This window comes from Ammospiza caudacuta, chromosome 2, assembly GCF_027887145.1.
Source record: "Ammospiza caudacuta isolate bAmmCau1 chromosome 2, bAmmCau1.pri, whole genome shotgun sequence".
In the NCBI taxonomy this organism is placed as follows: domain Eukaryota; kingdom Metazoa; phylum Chordata; class Aves; order Passeriformes; family Passerellidae; genus Ammospiza; species Ammospiza caudacuta.
In genome coordinates this window covers 82,617,857-82,644,467 of record NC_080594.1, presented here as the reverse complement: position 1 = coordinate 82,644,467, position 26,611 = coordinate 82,617,857, and the positions used below count along the sequence as shown (strand labels likewise).

The 26,611-nt window shown below is 37.8% G+C and overlaps 1 protein-coding gene across 2 annotated transcripts in view; it reads left to right on the top strand.

Moving 5' to 3' along the window:
* NALCN (sodium leak channel, non-selective) overlaps positions 1-26,611 on the top strand; it is a 222,683-nt gene that overhangs the window by 65,112 nt on the left and 130,960 nt on the right. For both annotated transcript variants that reach the window (XM_058824922.1, XM_058824921.1), the window contains exons 8-10: positions 13,992-14,134; positions 14,252-14,356; positions 17,006-17,092. In XM_058824922.1, coding sequence (XP_058680905.1) covers positions 13,992-14,134; positions 14,252-14,356; positions 17,006-17,092 — 335 coding nt within the window. The remainder of the gene's footprint in view (positions 1-13,991; positions 14,135-14,251; positions 14,357-17,005; positions 17,093-26,611) is intronic.

Genomic DNA, 26,611 nt, shown 5'->3' with positions numbered 1-26,611 from the left:
AATATTGAGCAGATTTTAAGACTTTTTGAAGATGTGCCATTCTGTCTCCAGAGAGGGACTGACTGGCCATCTTGGGAAATGTCAACATACATCTCCCATACTACCATCAGCCTTCTCCACTCTCATCCAAAAAGTCTTTCCTTCTTTCCTCTTTTATCCTCTGCTTTTCCAGCAAATCTGTGCTATTGCCACCTTGCTGTGGAGAGTACCATAATGATCATTACTTTGTCTCATTTCATTGCTGTATCAACCCTCAAGTTAAGCATTGCAGTTCACATCCAAAAATGAGTTAGCCATACAGCAGTATGACCTTTTTCTTTCCAATATGAAGAATATTGCAGTAACTAAGCTCCAGATTTTGGCACTTAATTTACACAGCTACAGTGAACTTGGATGACTTTGAGCTCATTTCCAGCTAAGCTGCATGCATTTTAAATTAATGGTACTGAAAGAATTTAAATTATTTCTTGCATAAAATCCAAAAAAGTGAAAACAGTTAGAAAATATACTGTGAAAAGACTTTGTCAGTCATCATTGAGACAGGGGTATCTAATTGTTAATGGAGCATAGATGCTCCATGGTAATGTGTACAAGATAAAAACTTCAGAAATCTGTTCTATATCTTGAGGAGCTGACTCTACACTTAGCTGATTCATCTTGAGAGAAGTTACCCCGGGGCTGAAAAATTCAAATAAGATATATTAGTCACAACAGGACTTCTGTATGTCTCTTCTGATAAACTGTGGTATTATTTTCTTCTAATTACCTGCCTGTGGCAGGTTTTGCATGGTTTTTTATACTGGTATGTGTACTACTTACAAATCCTTCTGCATTAGCCATTGCTGTATTGTACATGTTAATATTTTTCTTGCATTTGTTTTACATCTGATGTTTTAGGCATTTTAATTGGAATTCTGAGGTTAAGTGACAATTAATTACATGTCTACCTGCCTCTCTCTTTGAGGCAAAATGCTTTAGTTTAATTACTGTTTAATCTAGAGCAAAGTCCACATGCATTTTCTTTCTCCTATTTTCTTTTTTTTTTTTTTTTCAGGTAGAATCATAATTCTGTCATTACCTGGATCTTTTCTTTTTGTCCTTATTAGCAAATACAAAACTATGTAGTAATAATGAGGATTCATGGAAGGGTAGTAGTGATGAATGGAAATTGCATCCTTTGAAAAGCATTTAAAAGTTCAGCACTCTACCATTATTATACCATAGCCATGAATATGTATTTTACTGGCATTCACAAAGTAAGATGGTAAATGCTCTGGAAATAGCTGAGGATGTTGACTGCAGTCATTTGAGTATTAAGAGAAATTCTGAAGAGATTTTGGAGTGTCACAGGAGAATATTAGTTTTGAATAGTTGCTCTGGGAAAGTTATAGGATTAATTTAATAGATGTCTACATGGTTATTTCAAAATCAGATGAGTCTTTGCAGGCTTTTACCTGGTCATTTTATCCATGAAGAATGCTTCTTCTATTGTGTCCTTATTCAAGCTGTAGTTAACCTGTTTTCTACAGCAGTTTCACAGGTGTCTTAAACCTAAGTGAAATAAACTCTTTTAGTTTACATCTGTCTGTTTCTATTCTCTGCTCAAATACTTTACCAGATTGTTCATATATTATGATTTATTTTATACCAGACAAGCAAGTCTCTATTGGCGTGTCTAGTTCCAGATGTTTTCTGATTTCATTAATTCCTTAGAAATGCTATGAAATCCATAACACAGATGCTTTCATAGACCTGTGGACTCTTAAGATCTCCAAGAGCTGTGACCTCTTTTTCTTTTTTTTTCCTTCCTTTCTAAACATGTTTGGTTTCTTCAGTCCTTAAGTAGTCTTTCATATCAGTTAAATATTAGAATTATAAGTAGATTTGACCTGCTATGCTGACAGCAGCTTTTAGAGTGTTCAAATTATTAGAGATTCTGCAGTGAACATTTTTGACCAAAGTATAGAGATTAGAGTTAGTTTTATATGCAATTCATTTTCCACAGACAGATGCATAACTACACCTGTGTCCACAGTGTCCTCAGGCACAAGGGGGAAGGTGCAACTCAGGAACTGAGTTTTCACTAGAGAATTTCAGTTAACACGTGCTTTGTAACAAAACCAGACACTGTACTAAAGAATTACTTTCCCCAGCTGTTGTTCAGTACTTTATTTAATCAGCCACATTGCTGAGTTCCTCCTGCCTAGACCACAGTGTTAATCCTTCCTCCATAACTTCATTAGAAGAATTCTTAGAAATCTTCTTTGTCAGGAAGCCAATGAAAATGAAAATTTATTTTTGTACTATTTTCTACTTGAGGATTCAGACTGTGTTATTTAAAACAACTGGGCTCTATTGAGCTTAGGGTTGGGTTTGGCCTTGTTTTTCATCTGGTAAGAACCTTGGTGATGCTTTTGTCTACTCCTTCTTGTGACCATAGGGAACTCTATCACATCCATTCTTGAAACTGTGAAGTCCTGACTTAGAAAAAGAGGCAAAACAAGATTAAAAGCTCTTTCAGGACTTCATTTCTCTGATGATTGGAAAATACCTGAATTCAGCCTACCTCAATTTCATGTCTACTTGTTTCAATGCCAGTATTATCCTTTGTCTTTCTTTATGGCCAGAGACAAGTACTTAGTGCTATTTTGCCCTCTGTGTGTTTTATTTCTTGGGAGGCTGAACTTGGGAACTTCATACTGCCCTAGGTTGTATTCCCACTTGCATATTTGGCCATGTATCTTTCAGATGCATAGTGCTGCTAAGCCATATACTGTGGAAACGTGAACTGTGGAACTGTTTCAGGGGTAGGATTTCCATTAATAAAATCATGTACTTGGCATTGGTCTTTGGTCTGCAAACAGTATCATGTGGACTGACAGGTGTTTACAGTGCTCAAGCCTGGTCCATTCTAGAGCTGAATGGTTGATATCCATATGTACAGGAGTTGGTTCTGATCTCCACTGACCCTGTGAGTCACCCTTGTGACCCTAAAACATAAATCAAAAACATGAGACCTTTCAGTCCAAAATTTCCATGAGCATTGTGTCGCATCCCACTGTTGCAGTCCACCAGGGATGTGATTTCATAACCCAGTAGAGAAGGAATGTGTGGCAGGTGGGAATGTCAGCCACTGGAAGATGCTGAGAATGTGGAGCCTATTTGGAATAGTGCTGAAGGTGTGTGCTGAGGTTGGAGGGAGCCAGACGTGGTCCAGGCACATCCATCCAAAGACAAGGTCAGGGAGCCGGAGCTACAGTGTTTCACTCCGAGTGCCCACAGGAAAGCTTCTTTGCAGTAGCCTCAGGCTGTGGTTTGGCATGTGATTGCTTAGGATGAGGCAGGGCACACGAATGTGTTACTGTCAGTGTCACTGAGGGTGGCACAGAATGCTGAAATTATATCAGCTTAATGCCTTTAGGACAGCTTTATGCTGGAAATAGAAGAGCAGACCTGCTCTGATGGAAGTTGGGGTGCAGACAGACAATGCCAGTTCAACCTTTCATTACAAAATGAAGTCCTCAAAAAAAAGGGTGACTTTAAGAGGCAGACTCAGCTTATAGCAAATCAGTACTTCGTGTCGTACGGCTGTGGTGCTTTTAGCACAGTAGTCAGAGCCTTACAGAGTAAATTTATCATTAAATCATGTCCTGCATGGCATTTTATTTATTCCCAGTGTTTTTTACATCTCTTACTTTACAGAAGTTAGAACCACAACCTATGACTCATGAATGCTTCCTTTATGGAAGAAAAATAAAAATGTTTTATTTGCTGAAAAATATGATTTAACCAGTTCAGAAGCAATGTAACTTTGGTCAGCACCACCACTCCTACAACACTTTCCAGGCAAAACCCTAATGCAAGGTGATTTTTGAACTTTGATCTTAATTTCTTTGTAGTGTCTGTGTGCAGCCTAAATAAATACAGATTATTTTATCCATGGTAATATTTTTTTTTAATAACTAGTAAAGATAAGATGCTGCACTGGCTTTAGAGAATTCTTTATTGCTTTCTCCAATTCTCTAATTGGAGAAAATTAGTATGAACCTAAAAAAGATATCTATTTGAAGGTCAAACTTGTTGCCAGGCCACTCCAGGACTGAGTTGCCTGTTCCTATCTTATTTCTTATAGATGCCTAGCTGATGTGTTCTTAAAAAGCTCCAAGGAGACAAACTCTCAGTTATTCCAGTGCTTTCTATTGTCTGCTAGCAGTTGTTTCTTCTCAATTACAGTTGTCCCTGATTCGAGCACGTGAATCCTGCTAACAGCATTTAGTTGGTACTTTTGCAAGCTTCTTAGGAAAGTAACTAAAAAGGGTTTAGGTGCCAGGGTACCAGAGATCTGCCTGATGGTCAGTTTTAGAAGCAGATATTTTTTTGAGGTTCTCCTGTTGCATTTATCTTCATTTAGGAAGCCCATTTCCGAGAGACTGTAGAATTAATGGGTCTGGAAACAGTTGTGCTTTTTTCTCATGACTGCATCTCATAGTATTAATCTCTAGGGTTTTTTTATGTGGCAGGCAATTTAATAAGTGTTTTGTAAACACCCTGTTGATAAAATATACCTTTTTCCCAGCATCTTTTATGTTTTGTGGGGACTTAAATGGTAGAATCTCAGAACCATAAATTTAACTCTGTTTCTACCAAAGGATTGATAGATTCTTCTTTTCCTTCAAGTACTAGCCTTTAGGCCAGGGTTGAAAATTTTTAATTTGTGACCTTACATGTCTCAAAGAATCTGACTATATCCAGCTATCTGAACATAAGCTCACATGCCTGACTTTGAGCAGTGTGATTTAAAAGTTGGGAACATAATTTTCTTCTCCAAAATGTTACAGAAATATACTTGCAGAACTTAATAAACAAGGATCAGGATTTGTTTCTTGTTAGGAAAAATATAGGACCATAAGGTAACAACACAAAATTTCCACCCAAGCCATGGTAGGATTTGCAGACACATTGCTGAGGATAACAACATGTTTATAATGTCCAGCAGTAAATTTCCTTATGTGTGCTTTAGAGGTGCCTTTGACTTCAGTGAAGGGAGTGGATAGATTTCCAAGATTTTCCTTTTTTAATTGAAGAGTAGACAAATAGGTAGTCCCTGTGAAGTAAATGGCATGCAGAAAATCAACCTTGATTTTGTGCATAGCACTTGTTTGCACCTTCAGATCTAAAAGCTCTGATTTTATTTCACCCACTGAAAATAATTTTCATATGGAAAATGAGATCTCTTTAGCTCATCCTTTGATAAAAGATTGCTCCAAGTAGGTCTGATGTGTATTTCTTGAGAAACTGCTTCAATGAGCAATGCCAAAACTTATTTTTTCATACACAGCCCTTTTTTTAAACCACGTGTTGTTCATATGTCTCAGTACAAAATGTCACATTTTCCACTTTAGCAAAAAGCTTTGAAGAAAAAATACGTTAAATATCATTGGTCTGTAGAAAATTAATGCAGCTTTGAGTCAAAGCACAGAGCTGACATACACCTACTCAAAGAATAAACATCTTTGCAGGTAAACTTGATGCTGAGGAAAAAATAAAATGGCCTATGAGAAAAAAAAAAACCCACACTGATTTGACAGTGAGAAATCCCAGAAATTTCTGTTATGGGTGTGTGGGATTATTTTCAGTAGTGCATAAAGATCAGAAAGAAGTTCTGCAGAAGCAGATAATACTGAAAACAAGGTTTAAGCAGAGTATATTAAAACTTTGGAAATTCTCTCTCCCAAGAAATACCTGGCAGTTTATACAGCTTTTCTTGCCAAAGGTTTTGATTTTCATCTCCTATTAAACCTGCCAGCTGCTTTAGTCCATTAGTGCTAGTTTTCCAAGAATTCTTTTGATATTCAGTAGATCTCTGGTCATGCAAATACTTTCTTTAAGACAGTCCAGAATAAAAGAAGTCAGATGTTACAAGAGTTAGTTTTCTTTCCAATTTAGTATTTTATTTTCTGAAGGAAAGGAAAAACAAGTTGATGGCTTTTTGCTGACATCCATGTATGGTTTTGGGTTTTTTACTAAAAAAAAAAGAAAAGCAGTTTTTTTCTCTTTTGACACCCAGCTCTTGTAAAATCAGAAATCTTTAAGATTGTTTCATCTTAGACATTGATTGTGTCACTGCTTGAGGAGAGTCTCAGAGTCCCTAACTTAATACAGCCATCTCTGAACCAGGATAATATGCTTATCTCATAAAGGTGCTGTGGGATTCAGTGTGCTATTGGGTCACTAAACCACTTGTCTGTATCTCCACACTATTTCTAGCTCCATGTATTAGGATAGTGGGCAAACCAGTCCCTCACATCAACAAAGTAGATGAAATATTTTCCTTTTAGTGGCATGTAAACGCACCAGAGAGTAGTTAGTAATAGATGAAGAAGTCATTGAATGAGTTTCATTTGGGTTTTCTTGAAACAGTCAATCATAAACCTCCTTCCTTCCATTTAGGAGGGGAAGTTATTGTCTCTTCAGTTGGATTAGTCTGTTAGGATGCATTTGACATTGTATATTTGCTGCTGTTATTCAGATGTGTGGAGGCTAATGAGATTTCTAACATGTATCGGTTTTCATAATGTCTACTTAACCAGCTTTACTGTCTATTATTTTTTCTCAGAGAAATACATTGATCTAAGTGCTCTTTCTGTCTTATGTTCATTGAATGCTCAGCAGGTCTTGTTAGTTGGGATTTTCTACTGCTGCCCTTTGGTGAAACTTTTATACAAGAATAAAATCTTGTTCAGATGTGCACTACAGCTGAAGCAAATCAAATTGGGATTCTTTGGGGTGGATTTTTAAAAGCATCTTATTTATGATGACAGCAGTTTTACCACTGATTGTGGTAAAATCTCATGCGCCTGCTTTTAAAAATGTTATCCATTCAAGAGAAAGGTGCTGACCTCTTCATTTTAAGACAGCAAGTACATCCTCAGAGAAGCACCTACAATTCACACGTGATGCCCAGAGGAACCAAATGAAACTGAAACAGAGCTTTAGGACCAAGCAGCTTTGCTTTTTCATGATTGTACTTAAAATGAATTAGATTGCTCTGTCACTTTTGGAAAAGCTAATGCAACAAATGAATAGTTTTGATTAATAGTATATAAAATTCAGTGCTGAATTTCCATGCCTTATGTCAAAGAAGATTTGCATACTTTGTTTTCTCTCTAACAAAGTAATCCATCGCTACCTTATTTTTAATAGTCATTCCCAGCATTTGGCTGAATGGCAATCCAAGTACATAATATCTGTACTAAGAATTCTGCCTTAAACTTTCCTCTTTAAGATGATAACCCTTAAAGTGTTCATTAAATTTGAAATGTAACAATTTGTGGGAATTTCTAAATTTTCATTTCTTGGCTGCCACTTTTACTCTATAAACGTGTCTACATATGTAATGCATTTTAAAAGAAGAAGTAACAGTCCTATAAAAAGATTGTTCATTTTCAAAGGAATAAGTTATTAAATGATAGAGATTCCTCCACTGAACTTTTTTATGTTATACAGTTTTGTCATAACATTTACTGTAACAGGCATTGACTCCACTATGACTGTACTTGAAATCAGAGGAATTCGTTGGAAAGAGTGAGGTGGTGGTGCTGGCCCATCTTCACAGCATTCATCACTCTTAAAGCCAAGGCCTAGGGATTTCTGTATTCTTGGTTTCTAGATCTGAAGAGTATTTTTGCAGTTTGATAAGGAGAAGCATAGCTATGGCAGTGTCCTACTTCTAGGCTTCAGCCTGAAGCTCTGCCCATTCTGTTGAAGATGAGACCCCAGAGATCTGAGAACAGTTGTGTCCTTAAGAATACTCTCTAGAGTGAAGAAGAGGTGGGAGGCTTGACTGTGCTGCAGAGTTTCCAGCTAGCTATGTGTGCTACAGCTCAGCATTTACTTGAATCTCACCTGCTGCCACTAAATTTGTAAAGTTGCCTCCCCACACTCACAACAGTGATTGTAAGACAGACAGTCCTACAGCTGTCTAATTGCCAAAAGGAAAAAGCAGACAGTATTTCTGCGCATAAAGTCAGCTTATGAGCTCTGTTGACATTTTGGATCCCTATTTGTTAAGTTATTTGTAAATCTATAGCTATTTTAATCAAAAAGTTATTAAAGAAAAGCAGATATAAATGCTATTCTGGCTAAATGTCCATAAACAAATCTCACATACAGTCAATCTGAAGAGTGTTCATCTTTCTTTATACCTTGGACTTGTTAAAAAATGTAAAGCAGTTTTCTCTTTTCAAAGCATAAAATACTACATCAGTACTATCTATTAAGTACTACTATTAAGTGCTATCACATGTAAGACATTATTGGTCAAAGCATGGACTTCTTTACCCAGAACACGCTCCTATTGAACTCTCTGCAGTCAGTATGAGTGGCCAGCATTGCTACATTCATATTGCTAAGCTGACTTCTGAATATTGCAAACATTTCTAATTTACTTGCAAACGGTGCAGAAAATTCTGGTTTTTCCCCAGAAGTTGACTGGTTTAATTGAGGTGTTAGGCATGGGTTGGACTTGATGATCTTGAAGGTCTCTTCCAACCTAGTAATTCTGTGAATTCTGTGATTTTCTGTCTTTTTATTACTAAGTCAGTAGATCAGATTGCATTGATCCTAGAACTTATATTTGTAATGTTCTTTATCTCCATATTGGTGCTTTTATCTGTACAGTCTCTGTTTATAGTCTTTTCTCATAAAAGCTTCATCTCATAAACAAATAGATTTTCAAAATGAAGAATCAGTGACACATCGCTACTGTATATTTTAAGTCACTATGCTTAGCAAGGTTTAAAAGACTGTTCAGACTGGCAGTGTGGGTTTTTTCTGCTGTTGTAAATCAGTTTTTCAGCAGCTTAGTAACAGGAAAATGGCACTGGGGCTTGAGGTTTCAAGAGCGGAGTAGAGCATTGGCATGTTTTGGGGTTTTTTCCTTTTCCTTCTAATTTCTGCTAGCTGGCAGACTGGCTGATGAGAGTTGGATTGGGAAAGTAAAATAGGTTGCTCACTCAGGGGCAAGCAACCCCATTAAGCCATTCAGGAATAGTTGATTTTTTAGTTGATTTCAATCCTGCCTGCCAGCTGCTTCCCAGAGGTGTTAACAACCTTGTCCTTGCATTTCTGGACAATTTTTAGTCCTTTCTAGTTTCACTGAAGCAATAGTGTAAAACACTTGGAAAACCCTGACCGCATGCAGTGTTTTACAAATACCTTAATGCTGAAAGATAAATTAAAAGCCGACTGGTCAATTGAAATACCCATGCCCTGAAGAAACATGCAGCTTTGTGATTTTATGAGTGAAGGTAAGCAGGCACAGAAACAGGCATGCTAGCATTTCCATAGCTAAGGCAGAGGTCATTGCTTTCTGGGCAGTCGCTCACAGAGCCGTGTTAAGGAAGTCTGCCCTTCAGCGTGCAGCACAGCAGTGAAATTAGACAGCAGCACCTGCCAGGAGGCGGCTTAGCTTTGCCGGCAAATGGGAGAATCAATCCTTCAGCCGGCTCAGCGAGAGGCTGACACAGTCTGTGCTCTCCGGGGTGGACGCTCCGCCGCCCCCGCCGGCTGATGTTCCAGATGTGGCCGAGGTGCACGACTCCCATCTAGCGGCTGCTGCAAAGCAAGGGAAAGGAGCGCGGCACTGCCTGGCGTCTGCTGCCTTTCCTGCGTGGCAGTGGGTAGTGGTGTATGCTTTTAATAACAACGCATGGATTTTTACTTGCCTGAATAATTCCTGATTAAAAAAAAATAAATAAATTTTAAAAGCAAACTTTTGGGGTTTTTTGTTTTACCTAAAGTGGCCCTCCTGTAGATTTTCTTTCTCAGCATCTTCACAGTAGTCACAAGAAAATTGAGAAAATCCTAACATGGTAAGCCAAGGTGGTCTATAAACATAACTTACACATGCAGAAATTGCTGGTGTTAATGTATAGCTAAACTTAGTTTTCAGTTTTTGCATCTCACTTGGAATAGCTACACATAGCACAGATATTAATTAATGAAAGACAACTCCTCAGGACCATACATTCTCTTCCTCAGACAATATGGGATTTTGAATCAAGAAGCAAGAATGCATCATCAAGTTAGGGGAAATGGTTCTGTCTCCCAACTCAGTGAATTTTTATGTTAATTTTTTCTCTGCTCCTTTAATTCTGCTATTATAAAACTACAGCATTATTCAGTGCACTCCTTTTCTCATGATGTCCATTTGCAGAATGAGCTGGTTATAGAAGGAGATGATGTCACAGAGCATGGTGTTATCAGAGTCTCAGAAACAAGCAGAAAATCCTGTGTATTTATAAAATGTGCATAAATATAAAATACAGTACATTAAAGACCATCCCTGCATAGTAATACTATTTTGCAGTTAACTTTGAGTCCCTTTGTTTTTGAAAAATACACACTTTCTATATTCCTTAGTGATTTAAAAGATAGGGTTTTGGGAGGAGAGGTGCTTTTACTCCCCTAAGAAAAATCATCACTTTTTTCCCTGACTCTTCTAATTCTTTTTGTTTCCCTGGTAATCTACTCATCTGTAGAGCATGGAAGAGCCAGGTTACCTTGCTTCCTTATTAGGCATGGATACCATTAGAATTTTCTTTTATTACAATTATTTAGTTGTTAAAGCAATTATTTTCTCCACCATTATTTAGCCCCTTCAGACTAATGTTCCCGTCTTCCAGATCTGAAAGGCACATGTATTGAAAAAGAAATAAGGCCCCTGCACTCTGGTGCTGAATCCCCGTATACTAAACATACAGTATCAGTAAGGATACAGTTTGTACCTGATTGCTGTCTTGTCTTCTATACAGTATGGAGCTAGTGAAAATGTCGCATAAAGTGAGCAAGATTCAATCTCTTTCCCAGTATTTTGCTAAATATTTCATTTTCTGAACTTTTTTATTTTCTTTTTGATATTAACCAGTACAGTTGTAAAACATTTCCAAAGATAGAAGTGTTTCTTGCTCAGATAAAAGTAGTCATTTGAGATTGATACAGATTATGATGTTGATTTTTTGAGTTTTAATCTCTACTGAGAAGTGTTTTCCTCTTTTCTTTTAAAGTATCATTGTGTTTAAAGGAATTGTTTTATTATAACGTCAAAATGGAACTTATTAGACAAGTTCAAACAAAAACCAAAAACTTCAAAGCATGTTAGTTTATTTCACCTATTTTGTTGTCAGAAAGTTCCTCCCAAATTAATATTGATTGCTTTCAAGGTTTAACATTTACTGAAATAGATAGGAAAATTATCATAAATATTTGCTAGATATTTTTATATCTTAAATTCAGCAAGCTGCCCATGCCAACATGCTTAAGCTGATGAGCAGTATCATAACAACCATGTTTAACTCTCTTCATAATTCAAAGCTGTTTCATGGCTGAAAAGTCTCACTGATGCCTGCAGTTACATTGCATAAATGATGATCCTAATGTTCAGGACTTTGACGAGAGGTGACTGCATTCTGTTGTGTATTGAATAGTCAGGCCCTGCAGGTTTTCAAGTCCTCCAATCCTGTGACAGCCAAATTCCTGCTGCTGAGGGATCTATGTTCTCATGCCCTAACCACGAGACTCCTAGCACTATGCTGTCATTACGTAAGCCCTTTGAACTAGTAGGAAAAGACACTTTGTCACTGATAGAATACAGACATCTGTGGAAAACAATAAATTTGCCATTTGATCTGAGGGGCATATGTTAGGTTTCATTTATGGCAGCATTCCCATGTCTGGTTTTTTGGGATGTATCCTACCATCACTTAAGATTTTGATATTTTCTCACCCTCCATATGGCTTTGAACATGGTGAGAAAAACAGAGTATGTTGCTGTGAGAGGAGAGTCTTTTAATAACTTACTCATTGGCTTTAGGAAGATGTAGTCCAAAATTAAAGGGAATAATCAGAAAAAAAAAACAAAGAGCAAAAACATGCAGTAAGGTAGATGTTAACTAAGAATAATTCTTCTTTGTCAAGGCAAAACATTTTATGGTGTTGCATCCCTTATTCTACATCCCTTATTCTGTATGAAACAGGATTTCCAAGAGACAGTGAACAGCATGGTTACTGGCATCAGTAATGAAAGTTTTATTACATTCTAGTCACATATATTAAGCAAGAATGTATATTCTTAAGAGGGATTGCTTTCTGACAACCTTAAGAATACCTCTACCAGTTATACACTATAGAGACATTTTTACTTTAGTGTCACAGGCAAACTCATTTTAATTGGGTTAATTGTGCATTTTTGTCCATTCACAGTATTGCTTTATTGTGGCAGATGGCGCCGTGATGTGTTATAAATACTTTGCATGACATCCCCTCTATTTTACTAATCTTCACTGTGACTTTCCCATTGGTAATGACTAATGACAGTTTCCTAGCCAGCAACTTTTAATAGATTCTTTTTTTTCCCCTTAATCTCTGCCTGTCCTCAACAGCACTGTTTTGTTCAATAATTTAATCAGTTCAGCAACAGTATATTATTAGACAATTGAACCATTACATTTTGAATTTTTGAAATGTAAAATAGCCACGAAATAACCACTGATGAGTATTTCAGTATTGATAGAGACCACTTTTTCTTCTAAAGAAATAGAAAGAGTTTTGCTTTCTATGCTTGAATGCTTTTCCTTTCCTTTTATTTTCATTTCTTTCCCGAACCATATGCAGTAAAAAGCAAGGAATCCAGTAACTAAATAAACTAACAGTTTTGCCTACTCACCATGCCCATCTTGACCATTTGACACCTACCTATCAAAAGCAGGTGTTATATATAAAAATCAATTTTTCCCTCACTCCTCTCATCAGTGAAAATTTACCTGCAGAAGGGATACCCTGAGACAAAACTGGTTCCAGGTTCATCCCATCCCTGTGCGCAAACAAAAGGATATAGATGTTACAAATTCAACAGGAAAATAGTAGCACTCCTTATAGTCTGCTGTGATTTTGGGGGAAACTCCTGGAGTCTGGAATTTCTGCCCAGAACCACTTATTTCCCTGTGAAAAGGATCAGATAGTCAGCTTTCTATCTTTATGTTGCTAGCAGCTGCTGTGTTTTGCTGAGGGCAGTGCTCCTCATGCTCCCTCTCTTTTATCAAAGCCATTCCATGAAACGAAGCTGTAGTGGAGCAGAGCTGGCGGGTGGCTGTAGGACAATTCTGTGATTTCACAGCAGTTTGTGAGATTTCACAGTTTAATTTCACAGTTTAATTGTGTTTCTTTTTGGAACATAAAATTGCTTTAAACAAGAATGACTTACAAGCCATAACTGATCTATATTTTGAAGCTTTCATTGCAGAGATACAGAGGAAGGCCAAGCTGGCTAAGGCATATTATCACTCAGACATTAGGTTGAGTTTGGACTTTATGTTTAAAATTAGTAGCTTTATAGCTGTTGTTCAAAAGTGGTTTCTGCACAAAAAGGTCTCTCATAATTTTCCTTCCATCTTCTCTCCACCCCCTCAAGAGTGATATAGCAAGTTCAACTTAAAAGTGCTTTTTGAAGGAAACATATGTATGTTAATGCAGCTACTACCTGAATTTCAAAACAGTTCTGTAGCTTGCTGTAGGTGCTTACTGTGCACCTTCTTGGTGTATTGCTGATGCTGTTGCTGATATTAAAAGTGATTTCTTTAACCTACTGATGTTGATCCTTGTTAAATCTGCCTTTTCTCAGGGATGCTGCTGAATGCAAATGATGGGACAAATTCTGCCTTTGGGAGCATTTGCATACTGGCAGCTCTTCTAAGGAATTATACATGTCTGTCCAGGGAGGGAAGGGAGTCAGTCTGATCTGATACAAAACCAATTAATATTCAACTGCAAAAGGAATAAATGTGGAAATGCACCTGAAAAACTTTGAAGGAGGAGAGGAGAGCCCTCTTCTCCTTTAGAAAAAAACAAAAATAGGATAGATAAAATTTTGTTTGCTGATACTGAAAACTTTCAGGGAGGTTTAATGACAAACATTTTAATTTTTCCTCTGACAGGCACAAGCATATTTACTGTTTACGAAGCTGCTTCTCAGGAAGGCTGGGTGTTCCTTATGTACCGAGCAATTGACAGTTTTCCCCGATGGCGTTCATATTTCTATTTCATCACCTTGATTTTCTTTCTGGCCTGGCTTGTTAAGGTACTGGAAAATATGTCTTTTTAAATTGTTCTGATGCATAGATCATATCAGAATTAATTTCTTCTCTTTTCTGCTTGCTGAGGTTTGTGTTAGCCATTCTTTCTTTTTCTTTTACAGAATGTTTTTATTGCAGTCATCATTGAGACATTTGCAGAAATTAGAGTGCAGTTCCAGCAGATGTGGGGGTCTAGGAGCAGTACTACTTCAACTGCCACCACCCAGGTGAAGCCCTTGAGATGCTGAGATTCTTTGGGGATTTTATTTGGTTCATTAATTAATAATAAGCAAAAAGTTCTTGTCGTATACAATATATTTGACTTTGCATGTTGGTACCTGTATTCTAAACCTGATATACGAATTTTCATAAAACTTTTAATTCTTGGTTGCATTATCTAACTAGTCTTTCTTAGAAAGGAATAATAGAGACAATAATACAGTTCTCTATATGTCTATTGCTGTGTTTGTATTCTTTTTAACAAAGTACGATAGTGCTTTTTTATCATGTTATCGGTAGGTTTGATGTCAGGGCTATAGGATATCACTTTCTGTGCTAAGAAATAAGAGCTGAAATCCCAAAGTAGCTGGAAGAAGAGGAGTCAGAGGGTAGCTGAAGTGTTTGGGGAAGCTGGTCCTGGAACTGAGATGGGTGTGTTGAGACCAAGGGAGAATAGGTTGTAGGGCAAGGAAAGAGCCATGCTCACAGCTGGGGCAGCCACAGAAAGTGAGACACTGAATAATGGGTAAGAGGAAACCATAATAGGAGGGGTGGGCTGAGTAGTGGGAAAGAACCCAGTATGAAAAAGAGCTACTGGGCTGAGATTTAAATTCTCTCATTCATTATTTTAATAATCAGATTATGTGTCCCAAATGGGCAAAAGACCAGGCTTTTCCAGGGCAGTGCAGTTTGCCATCTCTGAGAAGAACCAGTACCAACTGCCTGCAAAAAGCTCTTAGAAAGACAGATGTGTGAAACATACCCACAAGGGAATTTTTTTCTAGCCATGTAGCTGGAGATTATTTATTTTACTAAGCCAAACGATTTAAGTTTTCAAAATTAATTATTGAATATTTTTATATTCTTTTTTATATTCCTGTAATCCATATTTAAATCTAGTCCTTTTCTGCCGGCTGCTACCCTTTTTGCCTCAAATAGACTTTGTGGCAGTAATTTCTACTCTATATATATGTCTTTTTCAAAGCAGACTTTGTGATATCAATTTAAAGTCTAAAAAAAAGGACTTCTCTACATGACATATGCTTAGCCTGAGGAACTTAATGTTCATAGAACAAATTTTGAGCCATATAGGCTTATCCAACATACTCTGAACTAGAGGATGGAACAGAGAGTTCGATGTAGGGAAACACAAGAAGCAGCCAACATTAAAAAAACATAAAATATCCAAAATGATGTCATGATGCCAAAGAGCATGAATATGTTGAATATAATCTGCATCATGCAAATTAAAAATAGGTTGCTGGGTGCAGATAAGCTAATGGTTCAAACGGCTGCTTCATTCCTCGAGTCAGTGACATAATGGGATATTGAGTCCAGGTTACCAAACTGCAAGAATTATTTATCTTTTTTCTGTATTAAGAAGGACAGAAAATATCCTGCAGGATTTCTTGTTCAAAGCACCAGACAAAAGTTAAAACCCATGCTTGTTTTGTGCATGAAGTAGCCTTGAGAGCTATGCCTTAATTTTCCCACTTCTTCCATTACTGAGCTGTTCCCCAAACTTATTCCTGTAGAAAAGATTTGAGTGTCCAGGAGTCGAAGTCTAGGAAGGGGTTCTCTATAAAAGGGTAAAAGGTTCTTCTAAAGCACTTTAGCAATGTACTTAAAAGCATAGTAAGAAGAGGATTAACTGTTCTGATCTTAATTGGCAACTCTTCCCAGTGCAGAGATGCTAAATAAGGACTTGGAGGAATTACAACCATATTTGGGTGACACTGTCCCCAGCCTAGTGAGCAGTCCTCTCAGGATGACTTTTAAGCTTCAACCACTCTCCTGTGGCTGTGTTCTTGAGATGGCTTGTTTGGGTGCTGTGTGTCAAAGAAAAGGTGGGAGTGAGGTGGGAACTTTGCCACACTTCATTTCATAGTATATGCAGGTGGCAACTCAAAATGCTAGAACCATTCATTTTCTTTCAAGGACATTTTCAAGGACAGTTTTAATCACTTTCAGGTATGGTGTCTCACTGTTCCTTATGTCCAGCATCATTTTGTGTCCTAATTTCTGAGGAAAAAAAAACCAACTAAACAGAATGCCTATGTCTGCTCTTCCAGAGGCTATTGATAAAGTGTGAATACCACTGTGGTCAAGAAAGCCTTTTCCATTGCTGTCATTAGAGCTTGGAAACATTCAGCTATTTACAGGAATTTTAATCTCTGTGAAATTATACATAGGGACTGTCCAGCTACTCTTGCTGATATGCATCAGTGCAACAAAAATAAAGTAGTCCTTGCAGTAAAATAATTTTGCCAGTAAAAAAGATTTCCAAAACGTTTTATTTATGTAGCTTATTTATGTGGGCACAATGTATTTGTTTTTTATTAGGATAAGCTTACCTTAGTAAGGAAATTATTCTGAACAGGTACCACTATCTGATGATGCTGGTCAGAGATTAACTGAATTGTTTTCTATATTAGGACTAATAGAAACACATTGTGTTTGATGTTGTCTAGGTAAAATCAGACAATTGTTGGGAAAAGCATGTTACTTTTTTTTTTCTGTAGCAGAAAGTATCATTCCTCTGTTATTTTAAACTAGCTATCATGAAAATACATGCTGTTCCTTAAGGGGAATGTATTAGATCTCACTTGTATTTATTGCCACACAAAACATTTCTGACAACAGTCTTCCCTTTCAAGATGTTTCATGAAGATGCTGCTGGAGGTTGGCAGCTTGTGGCTGTTGATGTGAATAAACCCCAAGGCAGAGCTCCTGCATGTCTACAGGTATGACATTGCTTTTTAATAAATGTGTGTGTGTTACCAGCATCACTTAAATGTTGCTATAGGGAAATTATGCTGAGAAATAGCTACCATGGTTTTAGTCATATATTTTTTGAACCTATTGCTTTCCGCAGTGTAGATTTTTTTCTTGAAAATCACAGATCAACAAATAAAGATGTACCATATGAAAGGTTGGAAAAATCCTTCCTGATAAGGTTCTGTGTGCTTAGGAGAGAAAGATTTACAATTGTAAAGTATAAAATAAAATAGTTAATCATGTTCTCTCTCTCAGAATTCGTATACAAATATATTCCATTCCTAGGATATTTGCATCATAAATGCTTGTTTATTAAGTGCAAAATACAATAACATATGCCAAGAAGCATGACTAATAATAATAAACACAGAAGTGCCTAATTCTCTTGTTCCTTTGTGAAAATAGGCTCACAAAAAAGGGAGAAGAAGCATGTAGGGAGCAAGCCATACAGTGTTTGAAACTTCCAGATTTGATATTCCTACTTGGATAGAAGTTAATTTGTGAAACTCTGTCCTTATTGTTTAAATAAATCCAGACTAAGATAAGTAATGTTTTTATAAATCCATTTTTAGAATAGAGGACTGTACAGCAGCTGAAATTTTTATTTGCAAGCTAAATAATGTCATTTCTGGATAAAACAAACTTCAGAATACAAGGCCAAATGTACTATAGCATTTTCTGGCAATTTTGGTGATGTTTGGTTTAACGTGTAAGCTAAAATACACGTTCTTGTTGGCAGCATGTACATTGCTGAACCCTAAGCTGGCAAGCACCATCCATCCCCTCCACAAGCTGTTCATTCTCAAATATCTCTTCTTTGCCAAACCACTGACATGTATTTGATTTTAGCATATGTCTTAATAGATTATTCGTATTCCCAAATTTAATTCTTGATTTTGACAGCAACAGGAACATCATTTGTAGTGTTCTTAAGTAACAGTCTCTGGTATGTGGATAAAATATAGGTGAACTCACTGTGAAAACTTCAGATGAAAATTAAGATACCAGCTGAGTTACCTGGTCTGCCTTTGTGGCCTTGCATTTTTGCCCAGTTTGGGAATCATGTGAACACAGTTAATTGTTTTCCAGTGGACATAAACCTCATGCATTCAACTTCTTATATTTGCCACTCAACCATCGGTTTCCCTCTTGTTCTTCATCCTTTCATGAAATAGGGGAATCTCTGAAACAGTGCTTTAGCACCCTTTTTAAGACATTAAACTGCATGAACTCCACTAGGCGTCCATTACTACAATAGTCCATTAACTATATGAAGTCCATGTCCTAATTTCCATTAGGAAGTTTATTCTTCATGGCATTACTGTCCCTATCAACAAATAAGCTGTATTGAGTTGGTGTTGTCATCACGGAGGCAGTGAACAGGATTGTTGTTCTGTGTTTTATGTGTCTCATGCACACTCTAACTTTTAGATATCAGAAAAAAGAGTTGAGCTCTAAGACTTGCTTTGTATAATTTGGAACTTCCATGCATTAGATACCTCTGCATTCATTAATATAAGTATTCTGTGTGATATAATACTTTTTGTGGTTTTTAAATTGCTGGTCTACATATTAGTGTGATCTAATAATTTTTAAATGCTCCGAGAAATGGATTTTTTGTTCTGCATGAGGTCATAATGTAAGAATTGCAGAAACAAGGTAGTCATACCCTTCTTCATTGCTATACTTCCCTCTCTGTGTGCCTGAGCTGGCACCGTATTTATGCACTTGTTCAGGGAATGGAGTTAAAGTTGGCAGGAGGAGAGGAGTGAATTTGTTATTGATCAGACTCCCTGCAGCTGCATAAATGTTTTTTCTGACTCAAGAAAGGGCCCAGAACATTAGTAGGAGCAGTCTAGGAATGTGAGAACTGCTTCCTTCAGCAGTAGCGAGCTATAAAGCATGACTACAATAAATTTCAATCCAGTTTTTTTTTTAAAAAGACATATGGAAATTACTATAAAAATCAATTATATAATTTTTTTTGTTTCTTGTTTTGTGTTGGGCCAGTATCAGAGAGGTGGCTTGTTTGCTAGCCTGTGCAGCCAGCTCCTAAGAACCCCTAAAATACTCAGCACTGGTGGCTTCCAACCACCTAGGTTCCTCTGTGCAGCTCTCAGATTTATTCTTAGGTACACTTTATTTATGTATATTTTTAGATATCTGCATGTCCCATACATGTATACATTCTAACTGTTTGTAGGACAATGATGAGGTGGAGAGGTGTGGAATATAGAGGTTGTAGGTGGTGTGAAGATGCGTTTCTCCATGGCCATGGATAGGTTCCAGCTACCTGCAGGAACCTAATGGGGTTCAGAGGTGGTGTGTGTTGGTTGTGGTATAGCAATAACAGCTGATAATATTGTGGAGAGAAACTAAATAGATGTAGCAACGATTTAAACAGCTCTGAAAAGTTTTAAATAGAAACAGCAGTCCCTATCTCCTGCCTGATTTTAAAGACTTGTGCTTCTGGGATTTGTGGGTTTGCAGGCTAAATTCTGATAGAAAAATACTTGTCAAGGTAACTGGAGGAAGTATTTCACATATTTGAGATTGAAGACCTGTCTAGTGCAAAGCACCGCAATCACGAGTTGCTGATGGCACTGGGGACATCTCTGCAGTTCCTGCAGTTCATACTCATATTTTCCCTGACATGAAACAGAGATTGTGCAGGGGCTGTCCTGTGCTACCTGTTTAGTTAGACACTGGAAAGTAAGATATAAAGTAACTTCCATTGCCTTGGTTCCCTGCAAAAGCATTGACATCCTCTTTCACAGACAGGACCAGAAGCAACGGGCACAGCATTAAACAATGGGAGGCACTCTCTGAACACCAAGAAGCAGTTTTTTACTCTGATGGTGACTGAGTGCTGGCAAGGCTGCCCAGGGAAGTGGTGGAGTTTCTGTCTTTGTAAATTTTAGTAGCTGTCCTGGAAAACTGGCTCTCAGTGTCCCTGCTTGAGTGATTTTGGTAGCATGGAGAACTGAGCCCGGTTTGTGTGATTTATGAGGAGGACATAGGGCTGTTGGAGGCGGTATTGGAGGATTGGCTTTGGTGCATGGAATAAAACTGTTCCACACTTCACCTCAAGATGGGCAGAATAAATGTGGACTGTACCTAATATGTTCTTTCAACCTGTCTTCTTCCATTCTTGTGGGTTCCCCACCAGAAGATGCTGAGAGTTGGGGAGGTGTTGTAGCACACTGAGGAATTATGATTTGGGAATAAAACAGGACCAGACAAACTCACAGTGTAAATATATCCCCTGTGGGATGACAAAGGACATTATGTAGGGAGCCTTCTACCTATTAAGTACAGTACCTTATAGCCATATGTACCGGCTGTGGCTGACTACCATCACCTTTCCCTCCTCCACTGCAATAACTTGGATGAGTAACTGCTTGCCTTTAAGCTTTACACTTAAAAGCGTTGGTGAGATTGCTGATTAGAAAACAAGCATTTCTTGCTTAACAAAAAAATAAGAACAAAGAATTTCTAAGAAAAATTGTAAATGAGAATTGCAAATGCCACATCTGATCTTAACTTGTGTGTTTAAAGTGATCAGCTATGCCATGTGCATTGTTCTGTTTCTCTTTGTTAGGAGTTCCTACAAGTAGATACTTCCATGTGTTTGGATCTTAGGGACTGACCCTGATTTTATTTGGGAAAAAACCCCAAACAATTTCTGATAAAAAAAACAAAAGGCTGGCTGACAAATCTTGATGCACTTGATTTTTGGTGGTCAAATATCCTGTATTATAAGCAAATTTAAAACTTCTTATTACGTTCTTCCAGGCAACATATGCAAAGAGTATCTGCAAAACAAAAGAGATAGCTATGAGAGTTGTAAGCTGACACTTATTTTGGCAGGATATTAGCTTTGGAACCTAACTCTGGCAGAAATTACATATTATTAATAAGTTTGGGAGTGAAAGAACTCAGCTAAACCCTGTGTCCTTTAATTCCTCAATTGTTTCAGGGTATATATCCTGACAAGCTACAAAAAAATGCAATATTGTCTCAGTAGGCAACTGTACAGAACATGGAAAAATGAAGGTGAAGAAGCATAACACTGAATTCAGCAGAGAATGGTGGGGCTTTATTTTGTTTAATAAAACCTTAAGCCTTTCTTAAACATGTTGATGTTGCAGAGTCTTAATGGCTACATTGGACTGCTGTGGGACATGGCCCCAGAGTTCTGCCCTACATCTGATTCTGAAAGTAAATTTTTAATTATTTGAAGTCTATGTTGCATCCCCAACAGACTCATCTTCTTTTCTCTTAAAAGGCATTAAAATCAATTCAAAATGTAAGTCTACAGGACCACTAATATAAGTTATGTAGCATTCTTGACTGAGAACAAAAGTCACAGACAAAAGACAGGTATCTTGCAAAACACATTTTTTACAGGCTGCCAGGGAGGTCATGGAGGCTCCATCTCTGGTGACATTCAGAACCCAAGGGACACATTCCTATGTCACTGTTCTAGGTGACCCTGACTTGGCAGGGTATTGGACTGGATGATCTCCTTCTAACCCTAACTATTCTGTGATTCATTGATTTTATGAGAACATACTAGTACCTTTCTAGAGATGGCATCTGTGAATATTAGGTAATCATTTTATGGGAAAGATAATGCAGAACTTTTTTTTTTCTGGTGCTCATGCAAGTGCAGGACCATGTTCAGACTCTTCCCCATGCAGCAGCCTATCCCTATCCCAAATGTTTCACGTTGACATTTTTTTTGTGACAGGGAATCTGAAGTACTGAAGGGCAGGTTCTGATAGTCTCATTCTCTCTCCTCCCACCTTGGAGTAATGCAAAATCCCACTCTCTGTTAGAATGAACCTACTTCAGTTGGGATAGAAAAACATTGCCTGACCTCTAGTTGCTCTTTACTTCACATGTATCAAGTGACAAGCCTCAAATCTATTTAAAATTTAAGAGTCCTTCACAAATTTACATCTTTAAATGGTAAATTAATGTCTGTGAGGGCACATGCAGCATGTTTGTCCATACTGCAAGATTGGGAAGGAAACCGGTAAGGGCAGAGCTGCTATTCAGGGGCAAGTAAGCAGGCCTGGGAAAGGACCTGCAGGGACATTAGCTTAAATTCACTAAGGACAGGCTGCACTTCGGGAGGAACCAGCTGTGGCAACATAAGCAGCTGAGGCTTGCCTCAGCAGAAAAGGCCCTGGAAGTCTCAGTAGGCAGCATGCTGAACAAGAACCAACATCCTTCCCTGGCAACAGAGGAGGTCAACAGGATCCTGGGTCATTGTGTGCAAGGAATTATCTCCTGTTGCTCAGCACTGGTAAGGCTGAATCCAGATTCTGTGTCTGGTTTTGGGCCCCAGTACAATATGAATACTGACAAACCAACTCAAGTTCAACAGAGGGGCTCCAGGTTTTTGAGAAGCTTACTGTTCTTCTGGTCTCTTTCAATAAAAAATGGTGAATTACAGTATGCAAAAAAAAAAAAAAAGAAAGTATATGGGCAAAAGGGCAAAATGTGTTTGGTACTCTAGTGTTATGAGATTATCTTTTTAATTCATAACAGGAAAGGATAGTGGTTCTTACCACTTACATTTACGTTGTATTTGTCTTGTCCCCTCCTTCCTTGAGCTGAATAAACTGCAATCATTTCAGCCATCTGAATTCATAACTTCTTTTATTAACATAAACTGAAGTGGATGCCAGTTTATATTATCAGACAAGAGAGGGAACTGAGGTGTCCCAGGACTAAACTTGCTGTCCTGTCAGAGATCAGACAACTGCAGAAGCTGAACTGGGTAGTCCCACAGACCTTTTGGCCCTGGTACAGTGAAAGCCAAAGGAGAGTTAAACTCAAGGCAAGAACAGAAGTGAAAACATCATGTCTGATCATTCTGACCCTCTAACACTGACCACTTTAACAAAAGAAGATGTAGCAAAGACTTTACTAGTGAAAGAGATAACAAAGGATTTTACTAGCATAAGAACAATAATCAGAAGGTTGTGTTTCTAAAGGAGACCAGGACAAAGGGGTCAGAGTAGAAAATTTTGAGTACGAGCGTATTGACGTATAAATACTGGTAAAGTGTGTAATAAACTGGCTTTGCTTTGCTGGTATAAGCAAAGTCCTTGTCAGTCAATCCCCACACTGTCCCTTCAGTTGCAGCTGCTTCTACAGTTAAGGCCTCTGAAAAAATGAGGCAAGCAAACAGCAGAGGATGGTAACAGCTTTACCTTCCCCATCTGAAGGAGCATAAAGCTAAAACTGAGCACACATTTAACAGCAGCTCATTTGTGAATCCCCAGCCAGTTTCTGAGAGTTAGTCAGATATTGAGGTATCCACCCCTTTACACTATTCACCACACTTTCACATGTCTTCCCATACTCTATGTACAAGTAGAACACAATGGAAGATTCTTTGTTTTTTTCCATAATGCCCACTAATTATTATATCCCCATATACAACTGAGGATAGCAAGATGAGATGGGGCTGGACTATAATGTGTATGTTCTTCTGTTGACTACATGTTTACTTTCTCTGCAGAGCCTTCCATTCCTCCTCATTTTCTGTTTTTACCTCACCAAAACTACCAGTTTGCTGTTACATTACACTTGCCATACTCTGCTCCCGAGTCTCCTCAGTAAAACTAATGTGGTTGTTTTTCAGTACTGTTCCAGTCCTAAATGCATCACTGAAGTGCCCAAGCTTCTGTCAACTGATGCAATTTCTAGGCTTTCTAAATGAGAACAGGGCATAAAATAAAGATGGGGTTTTTTTTTATTTGCAGCCTCAGAAATTTAGGATTTAGAATCAGTTAATCTTCTTCTAAATAAACTCATGTACTCAAATAATAAACTCATTCAAATCAAAACTTATTTTTGGCAAACTGAAAGAGAAGATTTTTCTTCCACTGTAAGAGGATCCCAGTTAATTGGAAGAAATACATGTATACAATTTAATGAACACCACTGTAATAAGAATTGAATATGACAAATACCTTCTGCTGTTGATTCCTAAGTTACACTAAAGATCAAATTAGTATATAAATAGACTTCCAACTTTTCTTGTTCACCAATAATTACTTCCCGTGAAAGAAAAGAAGATTAAACCCACTTTTGTATTCTCTTCTGTTATTCCTGCTGTGAAAATCCCTAGGTACTGCTTAGTTTCATGTCTCTCTCTCATATTCAATATATCCATCATGAAACTGCTAAAACACTCAATTCCTTCTTCTCTGGCCATGTCCTCCACCCTCTATGGCCTTTTTTATGCCTTTGGATATTGCTTTTAATCTTTTAGTCTCCTTCAAGTTTCTCTAGAGTTCTGTAATTTTAGAGAATTCTTTAACAAAGTGAGATAATATGTAGCATGAAGGACTGACCTTTTTTTATGCAAAAAGTTGTGCTTAAATTTCCAACACTAATCATATGTTCAAAAGGTCTGTAGTAATAACAATGTCACTTGCTTGCTCAGATCATAGCTTTGTGAGCTTCTATTTCTTTCCTAGGTGAAGCACATATAATTAAAAGTAAATATAGTATCTTTTATCTGTTGAAGATTTTACTGTCAGAGTAGGAGTGCACATTGAGTTTGTAAGTGACCACTTCCATTCATGCTGACACATCAGACGCAGTGTCCTCAAGCTTTTTCTAAATATCATTCTATCTTCAGCTATGCATTTCATTTTTATTTTAATATTAACATGAACAGGGAATTGCTGTCTGGCTCATTGTTTCCCACAGGAGCCACAGTGGGAAACTGTTCAGAATTTTTCTGTTCATTACAAACATATATATTGAGAAAGCTGAAGATGTCATTATTTGGTGTTAGTAATACCAACCACAGTTTCATGGAAGATATGAGATGCATCTTTCCAGGTCAGCTTTAAATGAGTATGTGTACTTTACAAGTCTTTGCAGACAGAAAGACAAAAAAGAAAAAAGTAGTGACAAAATTATTAGCAACCTCTAAAATTAATAGGAAAAGAAAAATAAGAGACACAATGTGCCTTTAAAGGGTAAATAGAATTTAAAGGGTAAAAAGAATTTTTCAAGGCTTTTTTTCTAAAAACTAGTCCTCAGTTTCTCTTTATTTGTGAACTGAGAGCTTCCTACTGAGCTTGTAGGAGTAACTTGTGGTAGGCAGGAAGTTCTAACACACTACAATATGTTAAAGTAATATCAACAACAGCAAAATAATGTGGCAGCGTGGAGCCTCAGCATGAATTCGTGCTAAATGGTTCCTGTTGAAATGGAAAACACAAAGATTATTTTTCAGTAAGAAAAGAAAATCAATATTTTAAATCAATGCCAGTCATAGGGAACAGTGAGAACAAGTAACAAAAGACCACAAAGCCACCTTTGGGAACACTCAAAAGAAAAATACAATAAATATAAAACCATTATACCAAAATAAAAGCTTCCACAGCCTGCATTAGGATGTGCCATAATCAGAAACCATACTAATTTTTCATTTTGCCACTTCTAGCCCCTTCTGTAAAATTAAGGAAAACTTAGGTGACTGAGTTAAAGTTCTTCAAAAGCACCATAAAAGTGCCCATTTTTCTTGCCCTCTTGTCAGATTTTCTGTTAGCTACTATGCTGCTGTGTGCAAGAGTCCCCTGCAGATCCCCTATCTGCCCGTGCCTGTTTGCTCTGCTCTGCCCATGTGCAGTGTGCCCTGGGGACAGGCAGGTGGGCTCTGGGAGAGACAAGAGCGGTATCTTGGCAAGCCCAGTGTCACTCACATACCCAGCAGGATAGACATACTGCTCACACACTACTCACCAGGTGGGATTCTGGACCTCCTTTGTAAAACCTCTTTGAAAGATCAGCTGCCGCAGAAGACATGGTTTACCTCCCCATTTGTTTTACTTAATTGAGCAGTTTGGTGTGACCACCACACATCTGTGTGGCACAAGGAGCTACAGAGGCTCTGCACAGAGCCTGGAGGGTGTCTCTCTCTGAATTATTGTTTGCTCAGACACAGCACCTGAGGTGCTCCACTCACCATCACAATGTTCTACCTCAGCTAGCAAGGCCTGACAGGGCAAAACCCTGGCCTGGTCTGTGGGAGTAAGCATCATTATACAAGACCAGACTAGTAAAACGCAGCAGATCTACCTGGTCCTTGGGAAGTGGTTGTAGCTGGAAGTAATTTGACTTGATGATCCTTATGGGCCCCTTCCAATTCAGTATATTCTATGATTCTAAGTGTCTTCCAAAGCATGTATTAGGGAGGTTTTTTGTAAACACACCACACAAAAGTCAAGTTATTCTTTTCTCCATCACTCCCTGCTTTAGGGAGCTGGATATATCTATTTCCCAACTCAAAACAGTCCTATTTTGTTGAAGTGTCTCTCAAGCAGTTACTTAGTATGTTTAAATACCACAGTAGCCAAATCTCACAGAAATATATTTTTCCACAATAAGGAATGTGAACAGCAGGAAACCTATTAAGTAGTTTTCTCAAGGTCTACAGGAAATTTGGG